The 27,152-nt window shown below is 40.9% G+C and overlaps 1 protein-coding gene across 2 annotated transcripts in view; it reads right to left on the bottom strand.

The window, feature by feature from the left end:
* The window catches only part of PSMD1 (proteasome 26S subunit, non-ATPase 1), a 75,749-nt gene that overhangs the window by 5,156 nt on the left and 43,441 nt on the right, over nucleotides 1–27,152 (bottom strand). For both annotated transcript variants that reach the window (XM_074834064.1, XM_074834065.1), the window contains exons 17-22: nucleotides 20,943–21,057; nucleotides 17,759–17,875; nucleotides 9,407–9,509; nucleotides 4,090–4,259; nucleotides 1,786–1,878; nucleotides 87–179 (exon numbers count right to left, since the gene is read on the bottom strand). In XM_074834064.1, coding sequence (XP_074690165.1) covers nucleotides 87–179; nucleotides 1,786–1,878; nucleotides 4,090–4,259; nucleotides 9,407–9,509; nucleotides 17,759–17,875; nucleotides 20,943–21,057 — 691 coding nt within the window. The remainder of the gene's footprint in view (nucleotides 1–86; nucleotides 180–1,785; nucleotides 1,879–4,089; nucleotides 4,260–9,406; nucleotides 9,510–17,758; nucleotides 17,876–20,942; nucleotides 21,058–27,152) is intronic.

Genomic DNA, 27,152 nt, shown 5'->3' with positions numbered 1-27,152 from the left:
GGGGACAGCATTCAGTGTGTGCCAGCTTTTACGACACACTTTCCACAGTTATAAGAAGACATGTAAGTTTCAATGTTTGCACCCACCACTTCCATCTTCTCCTCTTCCTTCTTTTCTTTTTCCTTCTCCTTTTCCTTCTTCTTGGCTTTTGCAGTGATGGACAGCACAGCAGTGGAAACCTGGATATGTCAACAGAGGAGGCATTCAGCATGACTGCAACACTGTATGCTGTGCTCCAGCTCCCCAGGAAGGGGAACAAAGGGAAATAACTGCTAGGTCAGTTCTCAGTGCAGGTGTCAATAAGATCAATTCCACTTCCCACCCACCGCTCTGTTTAAGAGACAAATACACCACCATCAAAGCAAATAAATGGCACAGATGGGACAAAAAAATGCCATGAATGCAGACTGGGTCCAGCCACGTATGCAGGAGGAGAGCAAACTTCCTAATTTAGAGATTAATCATTACTGTCTGGGTCTCTATATGAGAGGTTTCTTTATTTTTAACACAGCAACAAATGGAATTCTTGTTCCAGGAAAACCCACTGCCAGAGTCTCCAAGGTAAAGAAACATGTATATAGATACTCTTTAGAATGACCTAAAGCTGTTTCACTGTCCTAATCAGACAGCGGTGTTTCCCATTGATCTAAAGAAGTGAATACACAAAATACCCTGTGGAGGAGCCCTCAAGAGGCTCCGGTGCTCCTGAGTCAGAAAGTACCCAGAAGCAACATTTGAATACAAGAATTCAGCACGTCTCCCTTCCAGTGAGCACATCTCTCTATCCACAGTAACTGTTTCTGTAAGGCAGTAACCTTCTGAGGGACACGGAGCAACCACATTTCTCACGTTGCTAGTGAGGCTTTCTAGGCTAAATGTGGGCTCTTGGAACATTTTAATTTTGGCCAGGGAAGTTTAAAAGAGAAAGGATTTGTTCAATTCCCATCCTATTCTAAAGGCTAGAGAAAGCAGTTATGAGCAGTGAGCTTTGCCTTTCACCAGAGTTCATTTCTGGGTTCCTCAGTGGCTTAGAAATCTGTCCTGCCCAGCACTCAATTCTGGTAAAATGTTTTACAGTTTTCACACAATGTCATTCATCAGTACGACATGCCTGAGGTCTCCACTGCTGCAGTTGCTCCCTAAGGGCTGCTCTGCCTGCTGCTGTGGTCTGCTCAACAGCTTTTACCATCCTGCGCCAGGAGACAAACTGCTTCCACTATTGTCCTGCTTGTCATTCCACTGGTCTCATCTCCTCCTTTTCAACACCTAGATATTCTCAGTTCCACACTTACCTTTTTGCAAGCCATGGGCGACAGCTAGTATCCTAGCACATGGGCCCACTGCCCTGAGACCAGGTACACTTCTGTCCTTCCATATGGGACTATTTAAGAAGCATCCCACCTAATATTCTTAATGTTTGTACTGCAGCAGCATTTTGGAGCCCAAATCACAGACAAGCACCCTGCTGTGCTTGGTGCTGCACAAAGATGATACACACATACAAATCAGCAGGGCATGGAAAGCAGTTTTTTCATCAATGCTTCTGCCTGACCACTGGAGACAAGGGAGGTTCCAGCAACTCAGTAGCACAGCACTTGTATGCCATGATCAGCAACAGTCCCAGGCACAGAAGGAAAAAACCCCTAGAATTCTCTTTCAGAGACAATAGTGCCTGCCAATTTTTCTTTTGCTTTTTAGATTCACTGTTAGTGCCACCAAAGTCAATGTTCATACTAGGAGGGAGAAGGGGTTACTCTTTACAACACAGAAAGCTAGCCCAAATACCTTTTCTTTCTCCTTTTCCTTTGGTACCTCAAGAGGTGGGGGGTATGCAAATGTGGACGGCTTACAGTTGGACTTGTACTGGACTTTTGGCATCTAAGACAAACAGTTAAAAAAATCGTTAGAGACGAGAAGAGCAGAGGGAAAAAAATTCACAGCAGAATAATTACTTTAGCTTCATTTTCCTTTCAGCAGAGACAAACACAGATCCTCTAAAGAATACAAGCTTCCCCTTCTCCCCCTCCGGAAGCTGAGAAACTGTTATCGGTGGCAACAGTTCAGCTAGAACAATGTTATTTAATTATTCTATAATTCAACTCTGGCAAGCTATCCTAGCCTTCTCCATCCACTCCACGCTATTCACACCATGCTTTGTTTTCATTGTTTCAAAGCTTTTGTGGTTTTGATGTTGCTGTGCCTGCTTGTATTAACACAAAATTGGTTTAAGATCTAAGTGAAGATCTGCTCTGTCAGTGCACGCTAGGGCAAACCAAGCACCACCCGACATTAACCTCTTGCAAAAGGACAGTACATTTTGGGCGTGGGTTACCAATGTCACATTCCCTTACTCTTGGCTTCTTAAACTAGGAGAGAAAGCATCTTTTGACAGTGCTTGTCAAGCCACACCTGGTATACTGTGTTCAGTTTTGCTCCCTGCTATACAAAAAAGATGTGGACAGGCTGAGAGGGTCCAGAGAAGGGCCACAGAGACAATCAAGGGACTGGGAAGCCTGCTGTATGAGGAAAGGCTGAGAGAATTGGGTTTGTTCAGTCTTGAGAAGGAAGGCTTAGGGGAGAGCTTATCACCATGTTCCAGTATTTAAAGGGTAGCTACAAAGAAGATGGAGATTCCCTTTTTACAAGGAGTCCCATGGAAAAGACAAGGGGTAATGGGTACAAGTTACTCCTGGAGAGATTCCGATTGGGCACAAGAGGAAAATTTTTCACAATGAGAACAATCAGCCACTGGAATAATCTCCCCAGGGAAGCAGTAGATTCCCCAACATCGGACACTTTAAAGATTCAGCTGGACAGGGTGCTGGGCCATCTTGTCTAGACTACGCTTTTGCCGAGAAAAGTTGGACCAGATGATCCTTGTGGTCCCTTCCAAACTGGTATTCTATGATTCTATGACAGCCAACCCAAATTCTTAAACTGAATTAATTTCTGTAGTATCTCAACTCTCTTCCTTTCTGACAATCACGGAGCAACAATAGAACAGGGACTGCTCTGAGGAAGCAAGGTGGGTGTGGTGCAGCCCATAATGTATATCCAGCTTGTAGCTGGCTGCAATATGCAAGCCAAGTTATACAACATAACCTGACCTACAGCCATCTAAGGGATGGGGAGAGGGAGTCCAAATGGCAGTAACACCCATGCAGTCAAAAAGGTGCTGAGTTTATCATTGCCAGGGAGCTGCAGAGACAAGCAGCAGTGCAACCTCTGTGAAGTATTCAGGACAGAGAGAGAGAATTTTGAGCTGTGTGTAGATTCACTTGATGCTTAGGCCAAGACAGGTGAAGAACAGCAACTTAGAGCCATAAGGTTTTGGTCCAGGGGCTGCAATCCAGCAACCGGGTTCAGTCCCACAGAGGGACTCTGAGAGCAGCCCAGCCTATGCATGCTCTGTGCATGGCAGAATAAGTCTGCAGCAATGACAGGAGGGGGCTGCACACCCCTTCGCTGCCACATTCAGAAGCATTTTTGTGGAAGTTACTAGATCAGTTCTTCAGCACAGGAGACCCAGCATGGTACACAGCTTGCAGAGGTCATACCACATCTGATCAGGTGGAAGAACAGATGCATAAGGAAAGTGCAGGACCCATGACTGCTCAGTTTAATGTTTACTCCCCAAGGAATCCAAACAAATCCTGTTTTCCCACTGCTAGGGAAAGGGGAAAGAATTATCACATCATTTTCTAGGGGAGAATATCACATAATTTATTTGCGAGGGCAGGGGGGCAACACACTTTTTTAAAAAAAAAAAAAAAGAAAAAGAACCTTGACCTTCTAGAGTGATAATGGGGTGGTCTCTGCCCACATATACTGACTAGAGTTCCTTTCTTTGCAAGCTACTTTGAAGTAAAGGGGTCAAAGTCTGCTCTCTATGTTTTTTTTTGTCCCTGTTCCCCCACCAGCTCTGCAATTTAAGCCTGCTTTTCAGATTCGTCCAACTGGCGCCTTTTCTGGCACAAACAAGCTGGAGCCATGCAAAGAAAACCAACAAATCCATGCACACCCCTCCCAGACCACTCGAGTCGTCCAAGCAGCTATCAGTGCCTCTTCTCCTCTCTGCTCGTTACGTACCTTAAGATCCTTGTTAAGGCCAATGACACAGGTTGGAGTGAAAGCCAGCGACAAGAAGTGTGACAGGGGAAACCAGAACCAGAACTGGGTGAAGACCAGAACCCCGACCACAGAAGGCATGTGAGTATGTCCTGTCCTCGACTGCAGTGAAATAGTTACATTATGGCCCCCTGTAAGGAATCATAAATTAAATAAGTTAATGAACGCATTCCTGGGTACTCCACAAAGACACCTGAGCAATGCATCTCTAAAACAGTTGCTATGAAGGGGACTACACAGCGCAAGCCAGGCCACAATGCTGTCAGCTTTCTCCTCTGGAACACACCTCCCTCCTTTACTGTGATCTCAGCTTACACAGTAAAACAGACAGGCAGCTTAACAACTCAACTGCTTTCTTTACCTGCTAGATATCACCCAAACACAATCAGTGAATACAGCCCTTCCACTCTCATTTTGCCAGAATACAGGTTAAACAAAAGTACAATGCAGAAGGCTGGGAGAGGGGGAGAAAAAGGCAAACCTTTGCCATAAGCAGTTTTAGAAACATAGCATATAGATGATCCACAAGACATGACTCAAGGAAAAGAGTGTGTATAAAGCAGTGCATACAGAAACTTTTCTTTCTGTGGCTGCCTTCCTGAACTGTCAGTTATTCACAAGAAATATGCCTAGGTTTTTATCCTACACCATCTCAGTAGAAAAAAATGTAAACAGCAGCAACTTCAGAAGTTGCTTCTAGAGGTTATCAATCTAAGCAGCAAAGAGACAAGCTCCTGCAGTCTTTGCAGCAAAATTACATCTCTGCCAGACAACCAAGTCGTAGCTTTGTACTTGCAAAGCAGAGACCAAAACAACTCCGTATGTTGATGCAGTGCAGAAACATCCAGCTAGAAACTAAATTGAAAGATTGGGCTTGCAGACAGAGTGAGAAAGTGTTAATCTGATCTTCAGTCTTCTGATGAACACAGTGAATTGAGTTGAAGAGGGCACCAGGCAAGTCCATTACCGCTGACAAGACCGGGTGCAGGGAGGTTAACTTTGTTAAAATACAAACACCCACTCATTGCAAACTCAGGGTGTTTTGTAGCTGAAAATCCCAAAGTGGAGTACCATTCCCCTGCCTCGCACAAACAGCCACATCGACAGGCCCAGGCAGCAATGGAGCTGTCTTGAGTTTTAAACACAAAAATTAATTTTTGCTGCCAAAACTAATGAAAGCCCTGAATGAAGCAGTAATCTCATCTTGGGTATCTGTCAGTGTAAGTCCCAGGAGAAGCAGTGGAAGATCAAGGATTCTGATGCCCTCCTGTAAGATACTCTGCATACATACTATCTTCTTGCTTTTCCTTTTGTAGTAGCAATAGATCTCCTGTTGTTTGACTACAGAACTCCTTCAGCCACCTCTTTGAAGAAAGGCAATGATACAGTCTCATTTTTACTACTGCTAGGTCTGCTCTTCTTCTCATTATTTTCTCCGATACCAATCTCTCACCTTTATACTTGAATTTGCCACAGCATTAAGGAGGGACTGCCTGAGGCCTTGTGCTATCCTTAAACATGTCAAACACTGCACACTCAAATTTCTGGTCTTCTCCTCTATCTTTACTTTGAACTTTTCTTCACTGCATCACTGTGTAAGAGCCAGGTCAGTAATCTGCAGACATTGTGGATCAAACAGCCCACTGAATGTTGCACAAGCAGCTTAACTAGACTTTATCAAACTTTTGGACTTTTAATTTTCAGAAGAATTATATTATCCAGTCTCTGGAATTTCCTGGATGAGTAACAGATTTCATATTCAAAAGATGCTGTCATGCTACTTCTTTCTGCTGCTTTACACCCCCACACAGCCCACCCTCACTTCCAGGGTTTTCCAGGGAGCAGGAAAGGTGGGGAGACATGATATTGCACAACTGTGATTTATCTTAATGATTAATTAGCAGCCCTGACAGCCTGGAAAGGAACACTTTCCAGATCTTTGGCTGGATGGATGAAAGCTCTGACATGATGCTGGGGGGAAAAAAAAAAAAATATCAAAAAACACACACAAAAATTTTTCAGGGCTCCTTGGGTAGGTAGTACTATAAGGTCCATCTCCTAGAATTCACACTGCCACTGTGGCAAGGTTTACTGGAATTAAAGCAGCTGTTCTAAAGGCTATGAGGATTTCCTGGCTCAAGTTTAATGTCAGATAACAAGAGCAGGAGTGCAGCAAGCAGATGGTGGTGATTTATATACTTTGATGAACTCACTCTTTACATAGTCATGGTGGCACGCGGTAATACTCTGGCAGTGAGGCCCAGGACAACACAACAGCACAACAGTCATTAGATAAAGATGCTTTGTGGACTTTGGAAATTAGTTTCCAATTCTGGCCTAGGCAGCATCCCACTTTCAAACAATACGGTACTGTTTCTTTCTCTATCAGCAAAGACTTATAATCTGCTTCATCATCATCATCAGATGACCCGAACTGTTAGCAGCAGCACAGAAAAGTCAAAAACTCACAGGAGGAGCCATCAAAACCCCAGCTGAGCTGATTTCAGCATGTGCCAGCGACCTGATTCACATGAGCAATGAAGTACAAGGTAGCTCTAATCTAATGGACAAAAACATTAGCAGAGGATAATGGCTTTTTTCCTAACTACCAGAGAGGCCCAACTTTACAGGAAGATCTCATGAACAGGGACAGGCAGAAGAAAGGTGGGGAACAGTAGCACTGAATTCAACATGTGGGAGAGCAGACTTTAAGCATTAAAGCTTATTTTTTGTACAGAAGTCTTTAACATGCAAAATATAACACATTATGCAAGATGCATATTTGGAGAGACAGCAATGAGGAGATAGGTAACTCTTCCCTCTGTAATTTGGAGGACACTTTCTTCTTCATTACTCATTTGTTCCCACCCCACTGCACCACTGACCCCACCCAAACCTTTGCTAACTACCAAGAAAAGAATTTTCCAGATATGCTATATAGATATTTGTGTAGTGATGGCCCCTCCTTTTTTTTCTGGTAAGAACCAGAGACAATACCTAGAGTCCAGAGGGAAAAACAGTTTTTAAGCAGGTAAAATGCTGACATCTGATTAGGTCAGTATATCCCCTTTGTAGCTCACATTTATAAATACATACTCCAGAAAATAAAGCATATTGATTTTGCAAAGAACAGAAAGGGAGTCATCAGCCTGGGACAAGAGAGGATGTTTGTACATGAAGGGGAGTGTTACAGAAGTTCAGAGTTTTTTCGGGGAAAAAAAAAAAAAAATCCCTAAGCTAAATTTAGAGTGTCTACATTTTTCTTATTTTATTAAAGAAGTATAAATGTAGCTGCTGGGGCCTAAGAATTAGACAATGACCAAATTCTTCATTTCCAGTTGAGTGCTCCCAAGGTAACCTGCTCCTTCCATGAAACCTCCAGTCTAACGACTGCCTCACTGTCAGAGCAAAACACCCACCTCCAGTGCATCATTTCCCAGTCGCACACTGGAAATGATGCACTTTTAATCAAATCCTGTCACTGGAAGAGAATTATACTTTTGTCCTTCTCTCCACCAAAAAAACCCCAAACCACAACCTGACAAAAAAACCCCAAACTCAATTGCCCCAACTGTGGCAGATGACACAAAGAACCTTTTCTTCCTGGTAGTGATAATTAAATTCTATAGCTCATTGTTTCAAATAAGCACTTGTATGGGAGAGATAAAAAGAATTTATTCTTTTAAGAGACTCTAATGAAAGTGGCAATAGGTTAAGAAAGGGTAGTTCATAACCTTCCCCCAGCCACTCAGCAATAAATAGAGGCTAAAGTTGGCACAAATTCACATGTAGTTTATTAAAATTGGATGCTTCTGGTTTCCAAGTCATTATACAATATATGAGTGACACAGGAAGCAAATAAGGTTTTAGCTGCATTTGTATGATTTAATCTTAAAGGTAGGAATTTGAAGCAGGTCTGTGCTGCTGAGAGAAAAATCTCTGAGCCAGCTGGGTTCTGGCTTTCCAGCCGCACAGTACGAGCATGGGAATGACCAAAATTATTCTAACAGTCTTGTGCCAAGAATATTGCTCAGTCTGAGCTCCAGGAGGGGTACCTGACAGGCAAGAAAGATAAAGGAGGTGGTTCCTGTTGCTTCCTTCTCTGGGTAGCCCTAGTCATAGAGCACAGAGCAGCCTGACTGCCACATGCCCACCAGGAAAACAGCTTTTTAAGCACGTTTCCACACAGATAGGTGCAGGCAGCCCCAAGTTTTTCTCCCACCTTCCCCTCCCCATGACTTGGAGATGTAGTAATTTCTTACAGACACTGTGTAACCACAGTGCACATTACTGTGCTTAAGCCATGCCACAGAGACAAATAACGAGACTCTCTTGCTTATGTGACTTCAGGACTAACCTTGATCTGAGAGTACAGGGAAAACCAGCTTGTTTCTACCTACCACAGGGAGTAAGGAGGTGCATAGCAAGAAAAGGCCACAGCACAAGAGACCAGGTAGGAGAAATTGTGTTTGGAAACTTGGAAAGGGAATGCTATTGACACACACAGCACTGCACAAGTCTTAACTCCAGCAGAAGGAAAAACTCAAAACAAAACACTGTCTGTCCTCTTTGCTTACAGAAACCTTCCTTAATAGGTTCTGCAATTCAGTCCTTGTGAAATGCTAATGCCTTTAGAGAACCCTACCCCTGGCTCAACATCCAGTCATTAACACTCATGAGATGCTGTTTCCTGCTAGAAAAATGTAGTCTGTGAAACTGAGTCTTCTGAAGTAACACTCAAGAAGTTAACTCTGCTTCCTTCTTTGTGCAGCACCTCTCAATAATCAGGAAAGAGGCAAAACCTAGTTATTAAAAACATATTTAATACATATATATATATATATGTTTTTGAAACTGGTTATGTCAAGTTTTAAAAGCAAAATATAAGAACTGGATACCACAAGGTTTCCAAATTTCTGGAGCAGGTGCTTACTTATAAAAATAAAGAAGCAAACTATTGTGCTATACATCAACATTCATGGTGACAAAACAGACTTAGAGCAAAACAATCATATTTGTCCAGATTTCTGGACAAGAATTCTGCCCCAATGACTGGATTCAATCTCACTAACAGAAGCACGCTGATAGAAGCTGAAATTACAAAATAGGGTTTATTTCTTTAATTAGATAAAATGACTTGAAATTTGAGATTTCTTGCTACTATTACGCAACAGGCATAAAGCCAGCACCTCATCTCCCAAATTAAAGTTGCTATTACAGCTATTGTAGCCAAATAAGTTTAAGAAATTTTGACTGCTTTAAGCGTTTGGGGAATTACCTGCATCCAAAATGCCTTGTGCCAGGATTGCTCCAAACTTTGCCATAACATCATCATGCTTATCATTGATCACTTTGGAATAGAGCTGTCTGAACTGGCTGACCTGGATAAAAAAAATAAAGAGAGAGAGAGATTACAAAACTGACTGCACGGGTCAAATACGCTGTCTTTACTGGAAGCATCCTGGATTTCTGCATCCTAGGATAACATTTGTCTTTTCAATGGCTTTAGTCGCTAGTGTTACAAGTCATCCCACTAACAATTAAAGAGGTTTTTCCTGCTTGAAGATACCCATATAGCAATTTTAAAATAGTCAGGATGGACGTGCATTTCCAAACCACATTTTGCAGCCCTTGCAGGAATAGCCTGAGAATCTCTGCAGTGTCACTGGAGTAAAAGACCAACTGATGAGTTTGTAGCAAGAACTACTATATGTTCTTAGGTGCGTGACACTGCACTTTATTAAATTTCCTCCAATTCCTACTGCTGAAAACTTCAAATGTATTCTGTTTTTCCTGTACAATATTTCATTGATAATGCCCCTATGGTGCGTCATCAGCAAATTTTGCTACTCCTACCTTTTAAGTGAAAATCATTAATGAAGATATTTAATAAAGTAACAGTTTATGGCGTGCTATATTCACCACAATATCTTAAGTGCACATTAGTAAGGGAAACTTCTAAACCTTTGCTTATATTATTGTCATTGCTTCAAAGATCTTCATCTTTCACTGGTTAACCAAGTGTTGAAGAGACAGAACAGTATCACATCCAGCAATATCTAAGGCTTTATAACAAATTAATAAATTATGTCTTTTAATATATACAGTGGAGCAACAATACAGCTCAAGTCATTTTTATGGCTGAAAAAGCTGACCAGGAAATCCCAATCTGCAACCCAGTCAAAACCTGCGAAGCTGTACCCCATCCATAGCATGACTGCAAGAACCTTGTATACCTCTCCCCTAAATTAATTTTAATCCAGATATCCATGTGACATTTTGTTCATTTCTTCTGTTTTCATACTAAGCCTTCACTTCACATGCTCAAAAGCAAAGGAGGTCTTTTCAAAAAGGCTCCTTCCAAGATGTCTTGAACAAGTTTCTCCCCACTATTGGTCAACTTTATTGCTGGTATCCTAAGTCCTATTCCTACATCTGCAGTCACAGATGAGAAGACAAACTTCTAGATCAAGGCAGCAGGGCCAGACACAGCCACCAGAGACACAGAGTAGTTTTTAGTATTGCAAACGCAGTTTCCAAGTATAAAACCCTAATATCAGACAGCCCCTAGCACTCTGCACATCCAAAGAGCGTGTGCCTCTCCAGGGACACCAGCGATATTTGCTCAGTGACAAACATCTGAAGAAAGGTCCTACTTTTCAGTTGTGAAACACACAGTGTCTGCTGTAGGCAAGGAGGCCAAGCTTCAGCAACCACCTCTAGGAACATACTCTTGCACAGCCTTTGATGGTCCCAATGCCTGACTGCACAAGTGAAGGAGGCTTAAACACTGACAACGACACTCAGAAGGTCCTTCTGGCTGATAACAGCACCCAGAGCTGTCCCTGCAGAACACCAGACACTCCAGAGCTGTGCTAACGGTGGGCAGCACTGAGCACCAGGAGCAGCCTTCAGGCATCACTCCTAGCACATATGGCCTGTCTTAGGGTGCACTGGGGAATCTCAAAGCACTTACAGGAAGAGTTTTCGCACCCATAAAAAAAAAAAATTCATACAACTGAGTCAGTGACACGACAACTGTGCTGGGAATAACATTTTGTTAAACTGGGATTCATCAAGGTAAAAAAAAAAAATCAAAACAGAACAATGAGTTGACTGAGGGGATAAATCAAACTGCAGAGGCTTCTCAGCAAAGCACGAGATCAGATTCCCCAGTAAAAGCACGTCAGAGCCATGATGTAATCCTGCAGCCAAGATAACGCTAGCAATAAATTTCAAATTTCATGTGTGAATTTTTGACCAGAGGCAGTAAGAAGTTGAGACTCTACCCTTGAGAGATTATGTCCAATGTCTGGGATGGGAAGAAGACAGGTTGCCTCTCCAACCCATGAGCATTATACCCAAGAGCCACAATGCTGCTTGGCAGCCCTACACACTTAGTGAACAGCTCAGATTAAGACCGCATGTTTTCTGCAAAATAGTTCTCAATGCATCTCACACTGCTCAAAACACAGGTGCCCTAAAGGAACAGACACTCTCTGGTCAATACCTTTCCTGCCTTCACTCTTTCAGCCACTAACCCAGCTGTAATACTTGACACCTCAACTCTGTCAGCACTGATGGCATCTAACCTGGTAAGACTTAAATCAGTCTGTGACAGCAAGAGACACTAACATTCATAGGAGTAAATAATGACCTGCTAAACACAACTGTATAAAAATTACTTTATTGTTTCACACAAATAGACAGTCTCACAACCACGGAACACCAGAGCAGCAAGCCACTTTTAAACAGGAGCAGCAAAGCTGAACAAAACAACACTTCTCTGTAGAGCAGGAGGCATTTATTAAAACTGACAGGGGAAAAACAGCAGCTATTTCCATTTTTCAGTCTAAGTCAGTCCAACAATTTGTGTGCTAATATTAGTTCTCTATTCACCAATTCCCCTTTGCATTAAAAAGTTTTTAGTTACTAGGCCCTGTCCCCAAAAGGAGATGACTTAAATTTCCTTTCATTTATTAAAGCTAAGAAAAAGGAACAACGTACATTTTCAGGGCAGCCACACAGACAGATGTGTTGCAAGGGAGATACTGCACACACAATACAGTGTTTATTCTGGATATACTGACCAAACTCTGCTCTTGCTTCACTCCATTTATGCTTTTTCACACTCTCCCAATTTTTATTTATAAAAGCTTACACCGAGGTTTACACATTTAATATAAATAGTTTGTTTCTTATGCCTGTCCTCTTGTACACTGAAAAAATACGTTAGTTTTCATTTGCAATCTGGACCGGGGCCTTGTGCAGTATCAAGGGCAACCAAGTGCAGACTAGGTGAACCAAAGCCTTCAGATATTATTTAGGACAGACACACAGAAGCAACACGTAAAACTGTTCCTCTTGTTGAGCTGAGCAGTGGGATTCCAGTGCCTCTGTTTAGAGCACATCATTCCTGTGACTCTGGGCTCAGATTCTGAGTTTGGAATATTTATAAAAATGGACTGATGTTACAAAGCTCATTCGGTGGACTCTAATCTGGAATTTACACCGTACTGAAATCTTCAGATAACAAAACCCCGGGTGAAGCAAGACGACATTCAGCAGAACTGCTGATGTTCACACTGGCATCTGACAGAGCAGCACCTCGGAACAGAGGGTAGAAAAGCCTCGCTTGGGAAAGGCAAGGAAGGGTTAGCAGGGGAAGTCATCCACCTCCCCTGGTCGTGGCACGAGGCCTACTCACATGTATATTAGTCCAGAGCAGATGAACAAAACACTTGGGCAACAAGACCACCAGGAACCCACCAGTTGTGGCACCAGGACACCGTGTAGGGCAGCAAGCTAACCGGGACACCAACAACTGCAAGGCACCAAGGGACAGAAACCTGGCTGCTAAACCTAAGCAGATCGATTGCCACCTCTCCAGGCAACATGGACAGGTTACAGCAGGGAATCAGCTGAGAGCAGGCGTTCAATGAACAAGCGCTGAACAGCTACAATAAGAAATAGTCCTTATACCCTCTACTTACAAGAATACAAAATATGTAGTGCCATATCAAGAGCTTTCTGCTTTCAGATATATTCTGCATACCTGCGCACCACTGTCAATGCTGGAAAACGTATTGAGCAAGTGTGGCCTTTCCAAAGTTTAACATCAGTGGAAGCAAAATTGTTCTATGAGAGGGTGGGAAACTATCCTCCGTGACTTTGGGGACCAGACAAACCCAGATTGAAGGACTGCCTCAACACGTGAATGCATGAAGGCCTGTGTGCTTATTCAGGCTATAAAGCAAACGCTTCACAGGAATGGAATTTTTGACTGGATCAGGTGCCAGCTGAAAACCTTCCTTGATGCTGGGGAAAGCCTGCTTTGGCAGCTCTAGCTGTAGTGGTTCAGGAAGGTATCGTCCTCACATGGAGCCATGGCTCCATCTCTTTGGAGAAAGCAAGAGCAGTACAGACAAAAGCTCAGTTCTGCCTTTGCTATTGGGGCACTTGCCTCCTACAGAATGGAGCAAGATGTCAACAGACAGTAAATTCTCAAGCTGTTGAAGCAAAATCTGGCAGAGTTTGTCTAGTAGAGTCCTTTAATCTGCTAGTATTTCTCCTTCAAACCACAGCAACAAGCACATCCCAAACTACTGAATAGGTTTATTTAACATGCTATGAAACCCACAAGCTCTGTTTCTCCCTTGAAATCTTCAAGCACTTTAAAAATTTTATAGCATTTGGAAATGCTATCACAAGATTTATTTGGGAAACTTCCAGGAGGAACACTAAAACCTAGGCAGTGACTCATTTAGTCTCTACTAACAATAGACACACACACCATTCTGATAATTAGTCCTGGCCAAAACAACATGCCACTGATTTCAAATGAAGCCAAATGCGCAACCTTGGAAACACTGAGGAAACAACACAGGCTTTAAGACATGATAATGATAAGCACCGTTTCCTACCACAAACTTGAGGGGCTGTCATTTATCAGGTTGTTTACCACTTCTCCCTCCACCAGTCAACATTCATGCACATGAAGCCCATGAGATTGTTACAAGTAAGACTTAATAAACACTTAACTAAGGGAAACAGTGGCAGGTGATGTGCATGACGCTTTTTGCAAATGCAAGTTCTTAAGAACAAGAGTATTTGGGAATCTGTTTTTAGTAAAACAGGTTTTAAACTGCTTGCGTGTCTTATCTGTCTTCTTCAAAAGTTGAAGTTATTCTGCGTATGCTTGCTCTCTTGAAAGAGCATACAGTATGCAGAAACATCTGACAATAACAGCAAAAATCATTCTGGCATCCTATCAAGACCTAGCATTTCATCTAAATGGGGGGGAGAAAAAAGGAACAATCTGGTCCTGGTTTCTTCACAACATCTTAAAGATAATAGGCCATGATGATCAAAGGAACATGGAGGAAAAGCCTTGACCTTGCTTATTATCTTCTCATTTTGCTAAGATGACTATCCTAACACAAAACTAGGAAAAAGTAAATTCAATTCAAGATGTTAGAGATGTAGTTTGTCTCCAAAATCGCTGTCTTAATTGCCCTGCAGGTCACAAATACATAATGAAGTTGTCATTGATTTCTGTTACAATGATCTCATCACATCTGTAATTTAGGATTCCATTTCACAAAATAAACTTGTTATTGTTCTATATCCTGCACTAATATGGTTCTTAAATGTATCAACAGAGGTCAGGAGAAACCATGCTGGCTGCACATGGAGGAATTGTGTTTCAACTCCAAAGAGGCCAAATCAGCTTTACACAAGATTTGCTACCCCTTTTGGTACTTCAGCAACTTGCAAGTTCAAGAACATCCATATAATGACAATTCTTTATTTAAACTCTTTGAATTATTTGTTTAAATGAAGAGTGAGCACAACAAAGAGGATGACGAATACAAAGGAAAGATGACAGCAAAAGTGATTCAAAGGCATACATCTACATTCTCTCACAACAAAAATGGTTTCTTTTAAACGAAAATACTTTGATTCTTAAATCTGTTTATTGCTGGCATTTCAGCGCTGCAAGGCTCAGCTCTCAAAACTCTGAAGTTATATTATTCCTGAAAAATCTAAACCTATTCCTACCATCTTCATCCCAAATTACCACCAGAGAATTTAAAGTCCTTCTAACCCAAAGCTCACAAACAGTAAGTTTACAAACAAAATAATCTCAAAACAGACAAAACTGAAATGTAATGACAGGAAGCTGGTCAGACTATACATTGTAATCTTTATTAAAATAACCATCTCTCACATGCAAAGCATCATGAAGTATTTAGCAGCAGCAAGATGATGATATGTAAAATTTAGGTCCTCTGTAACCCCATCAAGACCACATGTACAGCTTGTGGGATATGAAATCCATCACGCTCCTCTTACTAGCTGCTTATCCAGCACAGCAAATACATTGGTTAGACACTTTGGCACACAATGCACCAGTGTGCCACTCAGGAATCTAATCAGATTAAAATATGTCACTGTAACCCAAAAATGGCTAGTTTTCTGAACTCCACCCTTGCACATCAGAGTAAAATAATTTTTCTTCAGACTGGCAGAGTGCTCCAAAAAATGTTTCCCATGGTTAATAAATAACTTAATTGGCAGCATTTTCCTCAAAATATTCCTTTTACTTTTGAGCAAGAAACTATGATGGTTATAACTAACTTTTGGGATGTTCAAAACAAGTAAAATTTATATATTCTGTGTTTAGTTCCTAAATTAGCAGAATATTTCAGGGATTATTTATTAGTTTATAATCAGTAGGTCTTTTTGGGGGGTTTTGTTTGTTTTTTAATATCTGCAGTGCTTCTCTGACTGGGTAATGAATTGCCTTCTGTATCTATATTATGTAACACCACACAAATTTTGGCTTAAACAAGGATCTGGCATAAAGTTTTTTTAGTTCCTCTTTCCATTTTTAAACAAGCCACTAAATCCCAGACTATACATCTCATCCTGTATTTGTTAACCAACTATTTTAATCACCCATTTAACAAGCCTAGGTATTACATGTACCTCTGAAGTCAAGGTTACCAGGCCTGTTTGGGGAAAGAGATATGACTTATTACACACCTCAAATAATCTGTATTTTTGCTATCTGTTTTCCTGTCTGCACTTTTCTTTAGGATATACAGACTCTTTCACCTATTGTCTCAAAAAGACTGAAACTCCAATAGACAGACTCAGTGAGTAATCCACAACAGTCTCGGATGTCTGACTGATTCAGAGCAGTCTGTGATTCCCATCCCAAGAGGATTAGGGTACTTTGCAAACTGAGATGAATTTATTCTCATAATGTCCTTTCACAGAAGAAAGTATCATCCTTATTTTTTTCAGGTGGGAAGGCGAGGCACGGGAGAGCTATACAATTTGCCCAACATTAAAGGAGTGCAGAATGACTAAACCTGATCTCCTATACAGACAGCTGGCATTTCAAGCACCTGACCAAGGAAGAAAAAATGAAAACAACAAGCAGTTTCTTTCCATAGAAAGACAATGCAACTTCACATTACAGAGACCTTATATCTTGGAAGATGAGGGGATCCAACAGAACTCCAGTGTTCTCCACTGGCTTATTCAGTTGAACCACAATTATGATAATATAAACAACATTCCCAGATTCTGCTTAGTGAACTGTTTGGGGTTTTTTTGTTTCTTTTTTTTTTTTTTCCTTTTAAATAATTCAAAGGAACAAACTGTCTGCCAGCAAATCTTGGTGTTCCATGACTTGGAAATACCCAAACACCTGTATTTGTAGATTTCCTTCACTGACTTTCCCAAGTAAAATTTTCCACTGGACAGAGAGGTTTTTTTCTTACTTCCCATCCAGATGCAGTAAAAAAGGGGCTGTTTTTATCACAGTTCAATCTCTAAAATGACATCAACAACAGTAACCCATATATGACAGATGAGTAGCAAAGTACCAGCTACTGCTCTGCCTCAGCACTCACCAGAGCAAATGAAATGTGGAACCTCAGAGCTTCTATTAACATGGACTTTTAGTCTGTACAAATGTTTGCATATCGTCATCTGTCATATATTCACAGGGCAACCTATTATTAAAAGCTAAACACAACATATGCAATCGTTTTTGCCTTCTGAGGAGAAAGAAAAACCCCATTAAAAAAAATGTATTTGCTATGAAGGCACTAAGCCAGTTCTGACAGCAGAAACTGGTTCACCTGAGAAGTGTGACTAGCTACAAAAGAAACATAGTTATAACAGGACTTCCCTGCAGAGTGACCACATCCGAAACTAAGTTTACTATCATCAAAAGCAACCTCTTTACTAAATAACGTTGTTCGCATAAATCGTGAGCATACAGGCCTCAGTGCATGTTAGTGGAAGACTGTCACTTTCATATCATTACGAGATGATTTCAGACCTTTTAAGAAAGAGCATTTATTCTTGTAACGCCTACATTTAAAATGCTGTCATCTATCAGGCATGTTTTGATCAGTATGCATTGCTCCCCCATTCGAAAGTACATGCTCTGAGCCACGCAGGAGTTTCCTGCTGTGCATTCAGCTCTGGCTCTTCACAAGGCACGTACACCCTCTTGCCAATGCTTACGTGCAGTGCCAAGCACTACAGATCTGGCATCCAAAACCATCTTTCCACCACACAAACCAGTATGCAAGGTATGACACATTACCTTTGGGCAGGTAATCTCAGTCTGCTGGATCATGATAAGGGCAGATGCAATCAGAGCTCCTTGACGTACATAGTTCACAGGATCATTTGTCATTGGCTCAAGCAAATTAATTGCTTCCTAAAAAAACCCCAAGAAATAAGCAGTTGCAAAGTTAACACTATTATTTTTAGTATCCCAGGATTCAGTACTCTAATGAAAGGTTATCAGATTGATGCTATCAGATACACTTTTTAATATATTTTGCCTGTTCTTGTAAATGAAGCAGAAATCTGTAGTTCTGTGGATTTTAATCTAAAAATTGGGAAGCAAACAAAACGCAAAAACCAAGTGATGGATGCAACAAGATCTACCTGCAGAAATAGGGCAACAGATAAACAACAGTTGTTGAAAGCAACAGATGCATTCATCACATTAGAACTACTGACATGCCTTAAACAGCACACAAATTATTCATACACTTTCTTTGCCATTCTTCCCAAGAAAATACATTAGTATTACCTTCATTTTCTGCGTAAGGAACAAATGAACCAGATATATCAAACTACATGTTGGAGGTTAGAAAATGAGATGGCAAAACAATTCAGGTCCCAAATTCTTGGCCTTACACTTGATTGTTAGAGCCTGTAATGTTTAGCATCACCTGAAAGCATTCATTTCAAACCTACATCAAGTGGGGCTGCCTCTGAGTACAGATATAATAAATCAAGGTTTTAAAAACATTTCAAAATGCACTATTATTTCTTCAAATTCAGTAACTTCCCAGCTAAGCACAACAGGAACATGATCCACAATGATCTAGCAATAAGCATTACTTTCAATGCAGTCATTGATTATGAACAACTGTAAGGGAGTCTATTGTAATAAATGCTGCTTAGATGTACCCAAGACCAGCATGGACAATTTGCAGGCATCTCAGACTATATCATCTCTATAGGCACATTTTTTCACCTCCATTTACAGTTCTGCCACTTTGCAAGGCATGACTTAAAATACACATAGAATTGTTACAGACACAAATTAATTTCTAACCATGAAAGGTCCTCAGCACACATTATATAGGACAACTGAGCTCATCTAAACATAATGTTACCAAAATGAGTTTCCCACCCCCACCCCCTGCCTTCCCCAATTTCCCTTCAGCTACCCAGTCCCTCCCCTTTCCCTGTGCTAGCTGCAGCCCTTCTCTCACCTCTCAATGAGCTTTTCCAGCTCGATAATTCAACAGAGAACTGTTCCCTTTTTTGTTGTTGTTATCTGGGTCAGTTTTCTGTGAGTTTGTGTCTGAATCAGCTCACTAGGGAGCTGGACAAGAGACAGAGCAAAAGGTGGCAGGAGGGACCAAGACTACCCATTTTAACAGCAGCAAGTTGTTAGCGGGCCCAGCTAGCCTTCAGCAACCATGTTCTTCAGATCTGGGCAGAATAAACTTAAGATAGCAGTTTGTACAGCCATGGGCAGCACAGATAAATTTGGTCTGTGGCAACACGGGGGCTTTCTAAAAGCACTCCGAAATGGCATGTGAAGCAAGCTGTTAGATAGTCTTCGGAACAGGAGAGGTAACAACTAGGCATCCACCCTAAGAAGCTCAGAGAGCTCTTTTAATATATTATGTGATCTTCTGATTACAGAAGTCAGACAGAATCCCTTGGCAATCTCTTGTACAGAGCTCTCCTGTCTATACTTAAACTGAGGACATGAGCAGATGCAGTTGAGTGCATGAGTCTCCCAGCACAGATCCCTCACAGTGCTACTTCTGTCACAGCGAGGCTTTTTAAAACAAGCTGATTTTACACAAAATGCTATTTCTAAGAACCACTTCTAGAATAATATCATGCCTTCACTTCAACTGCTTTTGCCAACTGAGCTATCTTGGAGGCTGTGCTTCTCCACCTGAAGATGACTCATTCATTCCTTGGCACGCATTCAGCACCATGTATGGAACATCCACTATGACAAAAAGCTGAACTTTCTGATCTCCAAAGCTGAATATATTTGGGCTTTCAAAACCTACTAATATAAGCCTTGGAAGACATGTCTGCATTTAATCAGATGGTTTAAGTCTTTATCACACAATGTATCTGGAAACAAAACAGACTTCTCTGTGCAACTAAAAGCAATTCCACTTAAATCAACTTGTCAGATGCAGCAGGTTAAAAATAATTAGCTCCTTGATTCCACCTTCCACTTGAGAATAAAGTAACCTGGATAAAAATAGGACTTTCAGTTTGCTTTCAAATCTGCATGCTTTAGATATTAAAGATGGCAGGCAGTGCATATCAGCATTCTGTGCACTGCACAACACAAGTGACATGGTGGGGAGCGCTCACTTGCAAGAGCCACAGACCAAGTGTTTAATACTAGTTGAGGAAGGGATGATACAGATAAGCATGAGATTTATCACAAACTCAGAAGCATGAAATATTACTTCCACATGGGCAGTCTGTGCATCTGTTTTGAAGCTGTGATTCAGTACCAGTACAGATGATATACACATGTGGGTGAAGTAGAGGAATCTTATCCCAAAGTTTACTTGCTGCTTGTCCCAGTGAGCACTCACTTCCCACAGCAAAGTGGGAATCTTACTCTAAAAGGCCCTTGCTGTCATTTGTGAGAATTATCCTTCATTGACACTTATAAACTGATAATAAAATTTACTGACTGTGAACTACACACCTGAAACTACAGTAAATTTCATGACATTTCATTGCACTTGGCTTTACTACATGGATCTTCCATGAACTGTGTATCACAGGAAAGAAGAAAGGAGCTAGAAGTTATCTAAAACACCTGTTGTTTTCCTGTCACTAGCACCCCCTTGCTCCCCCTAAAGCAATCTGTAAAAGATCAACTTCAAGAGCAAAGGGGTATTGGTTTTGGAGTACTGAACATAAAGTTCAGCAGCAACTTGACAGTAAGAAAACTCTAAGAAAAGTTTTGAAGACAAAATTCCAAGAATGTAGCAATAATGTATAAAAATATTCTTTTACTTTATCTATTCTGTACAAGCAGAAAAATAATCTCTATGCCCAGGACAGTTAAAGAATTTGAAGTAGTACTGCTCTACTCCAGCTGGCTAGCAGAGTACATGTGCAAGAAATATGATCTGTGTGTGCGCAACATTTCTGCACAAATGTGTCAGGAGAGAGAAGAAACAGTCTTGGCAATGGATGCTTCTGGTCCTCACCTTGTTTCCAGTGCCCGCACAGCAGATACCCAAAGCCATGGCGGCCCCGTAACGCACATGGGGATTGTAGCTCTCTGACAGCAAAGAAACCACACTCGGACACTGCTCAGGAGTCCTAAAGAAAGGCAAAAAAAAATTATGTTTATTATTATTGTTTTTCAAAATATAGAGACTTCACTCTGTTCATACTGGAAAATTTAAAACTGTCCTTCCACATCGTATGTTTTGCATTTCTCAAAATGTAACCAGAAGGGTGGAATAAATGGACTAAGAGAACAGGGAAGTGCACAAATGAATAAACTTTCCTATCACTGCAGATAGCACACACAGATCCCACTATTAGTCTTCCTTTTCAGCGCATATTTTCTGCCTTTAAAAGATTACCCAGCAGAATGACATATCTATTGAGATTGAGGTCTTTATCTCTAGAAATCATGCTGTTGTGACAGACTTTCCACTAGCAGAGGTTTACTCTCCATGAGACACACATTACTAAATCTCCCATCAGCAGACACAAAACCCAACTCTAGTATTCAATCAACCTTCAAGGTTGGTGGGTCCCAAACTCCCTTTAGCACTACACTGCTTCTGCTGACTCCTCCTCACCCCCACCTAGTGCTGTAAATCAAAGCATGTGAGGAAATGCTGATCCAACACACCTCTCCAATGCATTTATCGGCAATGTCTACTGTCACCTCCTTACAATATCATGCTGTGATGCTGCTGCCTTTAAGAGATCTGAAATGGGAGTACACGGTCCATGCCTTGCCAGCTGGGAACCAGCATCCTGTTGGTCATTACAGCAACAGAGCTTCTAGCCCAGTGCTGGGGGAGAAGAAAGGGAACCCTTAATTTTCTACAGCAAGAAGCACGTGTTGCTAATGCAAGCAGTCTTGTGAATATTGAGTATTTCTGAAGCAGGGCAGAACTCACTCACAGGTGTGGATATATTCATTTCCCTCCTGTCTTTGTAGTCATATTTATTACTCCATTAATTTTGATGCCACACAAGCCATAATATTGTACATTGCCAACTTCAACACTTCTAATGCAGCAAAGGCAAAGTTGTTTGTAAAATAAGCATCTCTGCATCAGACAAGACTGCATACTGAACTCATAGGCATCACAAGCACATCCATCACAGCTAATCTGTTAAATTTACCCAATCTCATGACACCATGAACACAAGAGCAATGCAAAAATGCGGTTGGCGAGTACATGCTCATGAAAAAGAAAGATGGGAAACTATAAATTGCAAATGATTTAATTATGTCTGTTTTCAAAGTTCACATCTAGTTATCCATTCCACCTGACTGTGTCTTACAGCCCAGAGACTAGCTTTTTAGTTGTCACATTCACAATCCTAAAAGCAGTCTTGCAAGCCATTTTGACTATAAACTGATTTCAGACTGAAATGTACAAAGGAAGAGCCAACATCACCTTAGTTTTAGCTTCCCTTCTTATGTTTGCTACACTGAAAGATGGAGGTTGGAGGGTGGCAGCAATACCTGTTGTACACAGGAATCATGTAGGATCATTAACTGTCTATCAAACCACTCAAGAACTCAAGAGGTGGAAAAACCATTACAGAGTATGCTCCAGCATTGGTTTTATTTAAATGAATACCTGAATCATAGAAAACAGAAGTAAAAAAGACCTTAAACAATAATCCAGGTCATTCTTTTCTTTCATTATGTCTAGGGACAGAAGACATGCTCATAACCACACATTCATACTCCAGTTATATTCTACACACAAAATCTGTTAATTTCTACTCTATTATCTCTTCCCATTTCAACACTTTCCCATAGTCTCCTCTGATAATTAGTCCTAAACTCCTCTTTACACTCCTCTCCGCTGCTCCAGTTGATCACAGACAGGCAACACCCCCACACAGGCTCCAGTCCTCCTCCAGCATTGCTGAAGGCACCCAGGTTTCAGAGGCTACTCAACCCCTCAGCAGTAATGGCAGCAAGTACCCAGATCTCCTAGCTCACCCCTGCTTCCAACAATCTGTTTCTTTATGAGTCTTCCTAAAACATCTGCATGGGGAAAGAATCCCATCTACCAACACTACCTTGCAAAAAACCCCCCTCCAAACAGCAGTAAAACACCACATATAAAAGAAGAGAAGAACAAACACAAAGTTGCTGGAAACTGTTGCTTTTAACGTGCAGCCATGATGACAAATGTTAAGAAAGGGGGAAGAGCTCGGAAATGGAACCGTTCTGTCCTGCAAGGAAGCAGTAGAAGTGAAGACTATAAACTAAAAGGCACATTTAAAACTACCTGTCAGTCTCTTGCTCAAACAACAGCTTGGATGCTGACAATGTTTTTTTAAAAAATGAGCTGATGCGGAGAGCAGGAGTCACAAATCCTATAATAAATGAGCCCAAGCATTCAGCTGCACAAAAGACTTCAGCTCTTGCACAAAGACGCTTAACACCTTTGTGTTTGCTTTACTTCAGCAAATGTTAAACAGGCAGATTGTGAGCCAAAGAAGAGAAAAACATCTTCTGGCAAAGATGTGATTATGCACTTTGAAGCATTAATCATTAAATTCCTGTTCAGAAAGCTGGATTTTATAGAATCATTACCTTGGACGTGTCTCTGCGTCTGCAGGCTCAGAAGTTCCAACACAGTTTTTATTATAAAATTATAAAATGTACACTAATTGATTATGGAATTCTTAGTCAGATTTACATTATTTGTGGTATTATTTTAAATGCTTTTATCTCAAATCCATCCATAAAATGGTCAAACATGTTAACAGGGGGCCTTCTGTAACTCCACTTTGAGAGTTAAAGCTATTTAACGGGTCCCATCACTTTCCTCAGTAACACAGTCTTCTTGAGCCTGAAGTCTTCAAAAAGTGTCTTCCCACATAATAGAGAACTGGAAGCCAGAATCACAAGTGGGTTGAGGAAGCAAGAGTCTTGTAAAAATGCTTATCAGAGGAACACAACTTCAGTACACAAGAGCACTGTTGGCGTCAATGCTTAAGCATTAACATTTGCTTGCTCCCTTTATTGCTGAGACACTTTACAAAGTCCTACACACTGTTGCCAAAGGTTAGCCCATATAAACGCAAACCCACACTTAATAAAATTCATAAAATACAAAACAATTCTGTCAAGTGATCAAAAGAAAAATTAAAGCCCTCATAAGCAAGTTACAGGCTGCAATCGTGCTCCTGTGGCATTACTTCCAACTGGTAACCCAGTTGGGCAATATGTTTGAAACATGACCCCGTTCTCCTCCCCCTAGCCCCAGGCTTTCACCCTTCACTTAGAGCACAGCTGCTGACTTGACACGCAGCACAACGGAGGGGCAGTCCTGCTGCTGACCAAGGAAGTTTCCACTTCACTGGTACCAAGCCCCACGCAGGTTCCCAAACCAAGCCCACCCCTCCCGCTCCCTGTCAGAGACCCCCACCACTCTGTTGTGCTGATGGCTGAATCGTTCTGGTTACTGAGTGGAAACCTCCGAAGAGTGCGAGAAAACTTAAAACAGTACTAAAAAAAGATAAATGGTTTATCAGAAGTCACGCTCAGCAACAGTCCTAATATGGGCATCTGTTCTTACTACACGTTAAACACCAAAGATAACATCACATGAAGTACCAGGATAACATCTGGAGATTTAGTGGGCAGAAGTTTCATCTGCAGCCACAATTTTTTGCCCCCTCTTAAAAGTCATAGTAGAAATTCTAAACATGGAGTATATTTAATATATTTTGAGGACAGAAGCAACGTACCATAGTCCTCTAGTCTGACCTTCCCATAACACAGTCCAGTAATTTCATATAAAAATTCCTATATTAAAGCCTAAGGCACATCTCTAAACTGGGATGTATATCTTAGAAAGATAGGCAATGTCTATTTTTAAAAACCAAATTATCTTTAATGCACTGGTTCCTTCCTTTTTTCCTAACACTGGTTTTGCTCAAGCAGTTTGCTTTTGCAATTACATTTTACTACAACAGCAAAACGACGACAAAAGAACGGCCTGATTATTTCCTTCATTTTCATCTGAAAAACTGCTCAACTGCTCCTACATATGCCATCAAAACACGACATCAGTGAACCCAGACCTGTATACAAAACAACATCATCACAACTAGCTTCAACTTTGTTCTGTTACCAGGAAATTAAGTGAATCAAGACAACAAAAATGCTTAAAGGTTTCTTCTATAGGGATTCAACACAGCAGTCAACTACAGCTTAGTGTCCACCCTACACCAGGATAAGTTTCACTGTCATGATATATGGGCTGTAGATTAAGGACTTCCTCCAAGATCCAGTTCGGTTTGTTCCAGAAGTCATAAACAAAACCATAAAGAAAAATAAAGGTGCACCAAGACAGTAATGAGAGATTCTCAGCAAAACATAATAGCTAGCATTTTATTAGTTTTACTCACTAACTGGCTGCTCTCAAAACCTCCACAAGAAAAAAAACACCCTATGCGGCAAAGGATTTTGAATATTCATGGAAACCAGAACCAGAGAGAACAAAAGGAGCTGCCTAACTCCTGCCCAATTACCTTAGCCTTAGCCTCAACTTTGATCTCATTCCTGGAGATGCTAATCTCCTGGATATAATTAAATATAAGTGACATTTATATACACATATAAATATTCTCTGTATAAAAGCTGACACTTAGCTTGTAAGCGCCCTAGAATTTCTGAGAAACCAAAGAAAGTTTGGGATTTTTCATTACTTCCAAAGAGAAAGGAAGAAAGCTTTTCTTAAACTACAAGAATTCACAAAATAAAACCCAGGATGTCAATTGTTACTAACACAGAGTAGTATGAACAAACCACCCAGATCAGCTGGACACAGAAGGGGGTCAGCTTTCCTTTAAATCCATGATGTTGACTGTGGAAGGTTCTCCATAATTTGCAGAGAACCCTGAAATTGTAGTTCCTTTTCACCATGAAACATTTCTTACAGCAGCCTTGTTAGGAATCTGTAAGGAACCTAAACAGGGTTTTTTTTTCTGAAGATAATTACAACTGTAACATCTGTAGATACTGTAATTCTTAGTAGGCTTTATCTACAAGAGCCTTATTGGGCTACTGAAAGTTGAGGAACACTGTTAGACATTGACTCTGTTTAACAATCCCCTTTAGTCTTTTTTTCCAAGAGGCATGCAACAACACCACAAGACAAATGAAAGACTTGGACTGCTGTATCTTGAAGCATATTCCACTTGGTTTCTTAGATCACAGTCCAGTTTAAATCACATCCAAATACCTTTGTGCAGTTTATCTCCAATTCTGCAAGTTGCACATCTTGACGGTTAGAGGACTATTGTCATTTCTCTTTACATTTCAGCAATATTTAAACATTAAACCCTGTATATGTATATAAGGTAGCATCAATAAGTAAATAAATATAACACTGAAAATAAACCATTACACTCGTGATTGAGACTAAAAATGGAAGCATCTGATGTATCACTAACATACACTTATTTTTTAGTCTAAATATTTAAGGACTTTGCAACTCATTGAAAAATGAAATGTCAGAGAATTAAAGAACAATGTCAAATATATCTTTTAAATTCCTCATTAAGTTTCCTCAGTTATATTTCAAAAGATTCTAAATATTTATGACTTTCTAAACTACTGGACATGAATTAATCATTTGATACAGAACTATTTCCACAAGTTGCTTTGGTAGTGCAGTGACAGATTAAAAAAAAGAAAAAGCTTAACAGAAGTTTAATTTCATCCATGAATGAGTTAATAAAGGAGGAACGCAGATATCTAATTGCACAATTTGCAATCATTTCTGAAGGGTGTGTGTGTAGCAGAGGGGGGCAAACATAGAAGATGGAAAACCTGCAGAGAAAAATACAACAAACTGACACATTTTGGCATAGACTAAACATGGGTGTAAACCCCATGTCTTTCTCTCTCAACAAAAAGGATCCGAGCTATTCCTGCACCAGGAATTTCCTGCAACTATCTCATGTGCAACACAGACTCCTTCTTCACAATGTTTTCCTTTGAAATGCCTCCTGGTTGCCTAAGCAAGACTTGCTGAAGAATGAGAACTTCTAGGAGGCCTCCCACTGTCAGGAGGATGAGGCTGAGCGCTGCCAACAGGCACAGCAGGTGAACTTGAGGGACAAGGACTGACTGAATAACACTGTCAGTGTCAGATCACATCTAATGTAGATGTGGCACCACTCAAAATAGTATT

This window comes from Strix aluco, chromosome 9 (genome assembly GCF_031877795.1).
Source record: "Strix aluco isolate bStrAlu1 chromosome 9, bStrAlu1.hap1, whole genome shotgun sequence".
Classification (NCBI taxonomy): Eukaryota; Metazoa; Chordata; class Aves; order Strigiformes; family Strigidae; genus Strix; species Strix aluco.
The sequence above is the reverse complement of the archived record's forward strand: the minus strand, read 5'-3'. Positions and strand labels throughout refer to the sequence as shown.